The 7,718-nt window shown below is 37.6% G+C and overlaps 1 protein-coding gene across 1 annotated transcript; it reads right to left on the bottom strand.

Annotated features, from left to right (window-relative positions):
* Positions 1–6,417: 6,417 nt before the first annotated feature.
* LOC109164530 (uncharacterized mitochondrial protein AtMg00810-like) lies at positions 6,418–7,452 on the bottom strand (the record flags this gene model as incomplete). Its single annotated transcript, XM_019313063.1, has 1 exon — positions 6,418–7,452. A coding segment is annotated over one exon (1,035 nt), but the record flags the coding sequence as incomplete, so codon positions are not given.
* Between the last annotated feature and the right edge of the window lie 266 nt (positions 7,453–7,718).

Genomic DNA, 7,718 nt, shown 5'->3' with positions numbered 1-7,718 from the left:
TGCTTCGGGTTTCACGTCGCCGCGCTACTATCCCAGGATTTCACGACTCCGCGTTACGTTCCCCCCGTCTTCCACACTCCGGTAGAAACGTATCCCGTGATCTGGTGCTTTGATCACCAAGCCCACACCAATCACGCCCAGTGCCTCCGACACTGCTGCTTCGGATCTCACAGCTCCGTGTGACAATCCAGGATTTCACAGCTCCGTGCTACTTTCCTCCCTTCTCTTGTTTTGCTCCAAAACAAGTGTTGTCTTGCTTCCAACTTCTGAGACTCTGTAGATGATCTTCAATGATGCGCAGGTCTCTTTGATGAAGATAAACACTCTGGAATGATTTCTCTTGACAGCTCTGAGTGTTTTCTATCTTTGAATATATCAAGTAAATCACTTGATATTTATGCTCTGTTTTGCTCTGTTTAAGAACTCTCATAATATTTTTCTCTTGAAGCTCTAAGTTCTTTTTCTTTTCTCACTTCTCACTTGAAGATTTTTGGTATGCTCTGTACCAAATGAGATTTTTTGCTCTATGCTCTTTCAAGCTTAATTGCTCTATTCGATCCCTTTGATGGATTCGAATTTTCTGCTCTCTTGTTCGTGAGTTCGTTATCTGCTCTTCTTCTCTTATGTTCTTCAAGTCTTCATATCTTCATCATTTTATAGCTGGTAATGAGAATCTGTCCGTTGGAAAGAGACGCTCTCATTTTTGAAATCTTGTATCTTTTGTCAGAGATCTTATCTTATCTTCTGCAAAAATGTCAGAAAGAGATAAGTTAGCCGTTGATGGAGTTTCATCTCCATGTAAATGAGCTCCCAAACTTCATCTGATATTCTTCTGGTTTTACGTTGAGTGGAAATATCTGGGTCTCAGTTTTGGTGTAGAATGGCTTCTCTGATCAGCTCTGAAGTGGTTTTTGTATCTTTGGGATTTAAAAATATTCATCAATTTAATCTCATACTAGTTAAACTAGTATTTTTCCTTGTGAGAATATTTTCACTGTAAGTTCATCTTCATCTTCTTCATTCGCACGTCTGGGTGTTCTCAGACTTCAAACTGGCTTTGAACTTCCACCCAATTTGAATTTCTCCTTTGTAATTGACACCCAATTTCAATTGGCTTGTAATTGGCACCCAATTTGAATTTCTCCATTGTAATTGGCTCCCAATTGTCCATTGTAATTGGCTCCCAATTGACTTTGACTTGCAATTGGCTCCCAACTGCTCCTGGTGCTTTCAATTGCTTCCCAATTTGAATTGTTGACTTTGACTTTGAAATTGGCTCCCAGACTTCTCCTGGTATTTGAATTTCATCTCAATTCAATTTGATCTCCATGTCTTCTTTGAATCGGTCCCTAACTTTGAAATTGCATCCCATACTACAACCTCTTTGAAATTGCATCCCATACTACAACCTCAATTGGCTCCCAATTTCAATTCTACATTGGCTCCCATATTGAATTGATTTCCATGTGAAACTTGCTCCCAATTTCAATTGATTTTGATTTCTCTGAAACTGGCTCCCAATTTCAATTGATTTTGATTTCTCTGAAACTGGCTCCCAATTTCAATTGCTTCGAACTAGCTCCCAATTTCAATTTCTATGAAATCGGCTCCCAATTCCTTTGAATTTGCTCCCAAGTGCAATTGTATCTCAATTGCCACCGAAGTGAAATTGCTTCCAAATTTCCACTTGTAATTGGCGCCCAACTCCATCAGATTAATTTAATTTGACTTCTCAAATTTTACCTTCTAAAATTATTGATGGTGAGTTTTGAACTTGAGCCATTTCGGATAATATATCAAGCATCATCCACTTCATCCGTACAACTTTTGATTAAATCTCCAATCACATTTGATGTACTTCTTTCTTTCCATAGATGCTTGATCTCCAAGTCAATTTCATGCATTCTTCCAATATTAATTTTCTTCAAGAAAATTCTTCTGGGTCATCTTCTTTGAGTAGCATTGACGTGATTTCATATCTTTCATCTTCTTCTTCAATTTGTCATTTTCTCCAGACAAATTCTTGATTTTCGGCTTTATATCTTCTTCTTCTATTTTCATCCATCTTCCTCTGTTTTTCTCTTTTCATAATTGAATAATTTCCCGATCATGGTCTAAGACTCTACTAGACCTATAAAATAAAATTGGGGATCTACAAATACAAATTTGGCATATCAAAACCATTACACTTTATTCCTAACAATTTCCCCCCTTTTGATAATGCCAAAACCTATACTCAGTCATTAGCTTTAAGTCTTTGAAAAATAATCTTTTTGCTCAATTTTATTTGACAATGCCAAGATGAGTTTAACAAATGGTTTTCTAGACACAATCAAAAGAAACTTGTGAATTAAATTTTTAGACAAGCTCCTAAACGCATCTTGAATTATTTTTATTTTGATCATCATCAATTTTTAATTTTATCGTGCGTTTGACATATTTCTTGTCTTTTAATTCACGAAAGTCTAATTACTTTAAACAAATAAAATTAAAGACTCAAAATAGACCATGGGAAATTATTATTGATATATTTCAAATTTATAGAGAAAAACGCAACAGAGGTTCGAAAATAGAAAATATCGGCTTAAGAGAATTTTCAGATTACCTTCTGGGTTTCTTCACACCAAAGTCTTTCTTCAAAATTTCCTTGACATGTTCTCTGAGCTTGAAGAAATCATCTTTGAACTTTGCATTCTGAATTTTCTTTGTATGCTGTCCGACCATGTAATGTCCAAAAGCTTCTTTGATATTGTTACCCGGAAGAACTCCGTTTTCCCACCATAAGACACATTCTTCGAAGCTTCTTTCTTCTCCAAGATTCATGCCCATATTTCCAGTGAAATCTCTTAGTTCATACCACATCTCGGTTCTTTTCCTTTTGCCTTCTTCTTCTTTATTCTTCTCCGAGATCCATTGGGCTTGATCGGCTGCAGGCCATTTCTTGATCATGCTTGGTAGATTTTCCTTAGTCCATATTGTTGTCTGAGTGGAGGTACCCTTAGAGCATTCGAACCAGCCACGCTGTTCAGCAACCTTTGATGTACTCGTACCAAGACTAGGATTCGCGAACTGAGCAAAACCAATCTGAGATGGTCCTTGTGAGGATTGTCCGCGGCTTTGGCCTCTACCTTGAGCAGACATTACTGGCTGTTGTTGACTTCCAAGAATAAATTCTTGTTGTTGCAAAGCCAAGTGACTGAGAATTTCTTCCCCCCTTTTGGCGTTATCAACCAAAAATGCAAGGGTCTTAAAATCTCGGTCTTGGTTTGCCTTCACAGTTTCAACACTGTTGTGTGTTTCAATGGAAACGGTTTGCACGTTGTCAAGCTTGTTTGTTGTAACTGCGAGTTCAGCTTCAAGTTTGTTGATTCGGCTTTCTTGGTCTTGAATTGCTTTGATCTGTCTCAAGTGACGTTCGTTGTGAATCTTTTCAGCTGCTTCACGTTCCTTCTTCATGAGCTGAAGCACTTCAAGTAAGCCTTTTGTCAATTCTCCTTTCAGAATTCTTTCAGCTTTGTCAATCTGGGTCTTCAAAATATTTTGATGCTCCATTAACTCCTTCAAATTGACTCGTACATCCGTGTATTGTTGATCTAGCTTTTGGTTTTGTTCAACCAATTTTTCTCCAATTGTTTGACAAACAACATCACTGGATTCGGCTACTTTGGCAAATAAGGATGAAAATATGTCATCTTCTTGTTCATCCATCTGCACAAAATTTTGAGGGGATCCGAATGGACTTTTATTCGGATCTGTGAGAATAACTGTGTCAATAAGTTGCATCCCTTCTTCTTCAGGTGATTCGGCTTCTTGATTGAGATCACCAATTTCTTCTTCTAAGACTTCTGTTCTTGTGTAGTTGTCTGCAAATATATCTTCATTTTCTAGAACAGGGTCCATGGTAGGCATGGTAGACTCAGTATGGTGTACCGAGAATACACTGGATAAATCCTCTGTGATTTGCAGTCTACTCTCAGTAGCAACTTCTACTGCAACTTCCACTGGTATATCTCTTCTTCTTTCTTCTGACACTTGTTCTCTTATTTCTTCTCGTACTGACACATCTCCTCTTAATCTTTTCTTCTTTTATCCCTTTTGTAGCCATAAAAATTTCTTTTATTTTATTTTTATTCATTTAATTTTTTTGTGTGTCTTTTTGGCTACGAAACTTTTGATCTTTTTATATACGTAGGGATTTTTCATTTTGTAGGAGAGAGAGGCAGAGAGAAAATAGAGATAGACAAGACCAGTAGCAAAAACTTCCATAAAATTTTATTTATCTCCTTCTTACAGAGAAGGAGAGAGAGAGAGAGATAACATAACATTTCTTCAACAGGCAGAAAAGCCTGTACTCATGCAGTCTTCTGAGTCATAGCCTCCTGGTGGTGAAGGAGCATATCCCGGTCCTGAGTCACCACTTGACTCACTTTCCTCGAACATCGACCCGTTTGAGCTTGAAGATGAATAGGTTTGATTAAAAAACCTAGTAAAGTCCACTCGAGGACGGATGAATGGGTTGAGTGGCATCTGCTGAGGAGGCGGTGGAGGAGCAGGGATTTCTTGTGGCAGTGGTGCAAGAACTGGCAGACTTGATGGAAACTTCGGGAGAGGCTCTGGTGAGGGAGGAGGTTGATAGAGCCCATCAAAACCGAAATCGGGAGGAGGTAGAACCGGTCCAAAAGTCAGTTGTTTTAAATACTGGAGATATTCAGAATTTCTGCATATATGTCAGGTTGAACAACCGGAGAAAATTTCATGAATGGAGGCTCAGACCCTTCCACTCGGTCTTGTTCTGCCAATGGTTTCTTGGCACCATCATCTTCTTCATAGATAAAGCCCGGTTCATGCGGTGGTGAATCTGCAACTGCTTGAATTTGTGGCGACTCCTTATCTTGCTCCCTTTCATCAGATATTAACACTAGAGGGTTGCTTGGTGTTTCTCCTGCCATTTTTCGTCCGTCCGTGCGTGTTGCCCTTCGAGGTTGTTTGAGAACTTTCTCCCAAGTTCTTTGAGTTTCCTTCCTCACCTTGTTCTCCTGAGACTCGCTGGACACCATCTCGCACCTGCAAAAATTCAAACAACAAAATCTTCCACAACAGGTATGTCTCGGCTGTCTCCCAATATATAGGGCGGTCAGGAGTGTAATCGGTTCACTTGCCGATGGAGAGTTAATTCTTCTTGCCGTCGTTTAGAGTTTACGAATGTGATGGATAGCGGCAAGACTTCTCATTGGCTAAGATGGCGGTGGATGGGAAGAGATTTGATGGGCAACGGTTTAGAGGTGAGAGTTTAATGAGGGGTTAGGTTTTAATTGCTCTGTGGGAGACGATTGATATTATTAAGCTGAGAGAAGGTATGGGGTGCCGATTTGAGAGAGAAAGAATATCAGTTTGGAAAGATTTGATCTAGGAGAGGATTATGGGGGGAGGTTTAGGTTGGGTGGAGGTTTAGAAAGTGTAGGAGTTTATGGGTGGAGGTTTGATGCCCAATTAAACTCTAATTTTCCTCCTTTATCTCCTGATTTCCTTCTCAAAATCGTGTACCACAGATATAAACACACTCAAACATCTCGTTAGTAGCAAAAATTACTCCACAAATAATTAATCACACATACCAAAATATTAAACACATATACACGGAATTCCTAATTAAAATACATATAATTTGGAAATTAACACATTTAACACACATATTCCTAATTTATAATTAGAAATAACTTTATATAAAAAAAAAACATATTAATCAGATTCCAAAATATTTTAGAAACTAACAAAAATACTAATTTCTAGATTTCTAAAACATTTTATAGCAATTTATATCACATATACTGCATATATACGAAATACACATACAAATAACATATTAAATTACATTTTGCACATAGCACATATATATTATCAAATAAACATGATAAATCATTTTTAGAGCAAATTGTTCATGCAAACAAGTTAGTTAATTTACAGAAACATGAACACATACTCAAAAACTGATTAACACATTAAAACATGTAATTTTATACAAATTATCAAATAAATCACGAATTGCACATTTTATCAAATTAATTTGCATGGCATATGATCTCACGTTAAATAACACATGCAAATACACAAATAGATTCCTAACACATATTGCAATTTTATCACATAAAAATTTTGAATAAAAACATACATGCAAATACGTAAAACAATTTATTCACATAAACAATTTATTTTGAGCACAAGTATCAATTTAAATAGAGAGTTTAAGTTCAGTGATACTTAGCTCATTTCGATCATTCCCAACTCGTGCCTTAAGGTAGAAAATCTCGTTTCGCATAAAGGCTTCGTGAGAATATCAGCAACTTGGTTTTCCGTAGGGATATATTCGATCTTCAGATTTTTCTTTTCAACGTGATCCCTTATAAAATGATGTCGAATGTCGATATGTTTGGTTCTTGAGTAAAGCACCGGATTGTGAGTGATAGCGATTGCACTAGTATTATCACAATAAATACTAACGTCATCACAATTAACTTCGTAATCCTTCAATTGTTGCTTCATCCACAAAATTTGCGCACAACAACTCCCTGCAGCAATATATTCGGCCTCAGCGGTACTAGTTGCGATGGAATTTTGCTTTTTGCTGAACCAAGAAACAAGCCTTCCCCCCAAGAACTGGCATGTCCCGGAAGTGCTTTTTCTGTCTATTTTGCAACCTGCAAAATCCGCATCTGAAAAACCTGTTAGAGTAAAATCTGTACCTTTTGGATACCACAATCCAACATTGATTGTGCCTTTCAGATATCGTATGATCTTCTCTGTTGCGGTGAGGTGGCTTTCTTTTGGATTTTCTTGGAATCTTGCACACACTCCCACAGCATAAGAAATGTCCGGCCTGCTTGCAGTAAGATATAGAAGTGAACCAATCATTCCTCTATATTTTGTTTGATCGACATCCTTTCCATCTTCATCTTTGTCTAGCCTTAGTGATGTGCTCATTGGAATTTTGATCGATGATTTTCCATCAAGGCCAAACTTCTTTATCAAGTCGCGGGTGTACTTTGCTTGATTGATGAAAATTCCTTCTTTCGGTTGTTTGACTTGTAAGCCCAAGAAGTAATTCAATTCACCCATCATGCTCATTTCGAATTTATTCTGCATAAGCTTCGAAAATTTCTCACACAAAGAATTGTTAGTGCTTCCAAAAATAATATCATCAACATATATTTGCACTAATAAAATATGATCACCATCTTGAATTCTAAATAGAGTTTTGTCAATAAGGCCTTTGGTGAATCCACAGCTTATTAAGAACATTGACAAAGTATCAGACCAAGCTCTAGGTGCTTGTTTCAACCCATACAATGCCTTTTTAAGTTTGTAGACTTTATCACCTTCGCCTTTTACCTCAAAACCTGGGGGTTGTTCGACATAAACTTCTTCTTCGAGTAGACCATTCAAGAATGCGCTTTTCACGTCCATTTGATAAACGGTGAAATCTTTGTGTGCGGCGTAGGCTAGGAAAATTCTGATTGCTTCAAGTTGGGCCACCGGTGCAAAGGTTTCATCAAAATCAATTCCTTCTTCTTGAGAGTATCCTTTTGCAACGAGCCTTGCTTTATTCCTAACAATCACGCCTTCTTCGTTTGCTTTGTTCCGGAAGACCCATTTGGTTCCTACAACATTGTGGTTCGCCTGTCTTGGAACAAGTTCCCAAACATCATTTCTTTTGAATTGAT

The sequence above is a fragment of the Ipomoea nil genome, unplaced genomic scaffold (genome assembly GCF_001879475.1).
Source record: "Ipomoea nil cultivar Tokyo-kokei standard unplaced genomic scaffold, Asagao_1.1 scaffold0117, whole genome shotgun sequence".
In the NCBI taxonomy this organism is placed as follows: domain Eukaryota; kingdom Viridiplantae; phylum Streptophyta; class Magnoliopsida; order Solanales; family Convolvulaceae; genus Ipomoea; species Ipomoea nil.
Note: the sequence above shows the minus strand (reverse complement) of the source record. Positions and strands in the feature narration are given on the sequence as shown.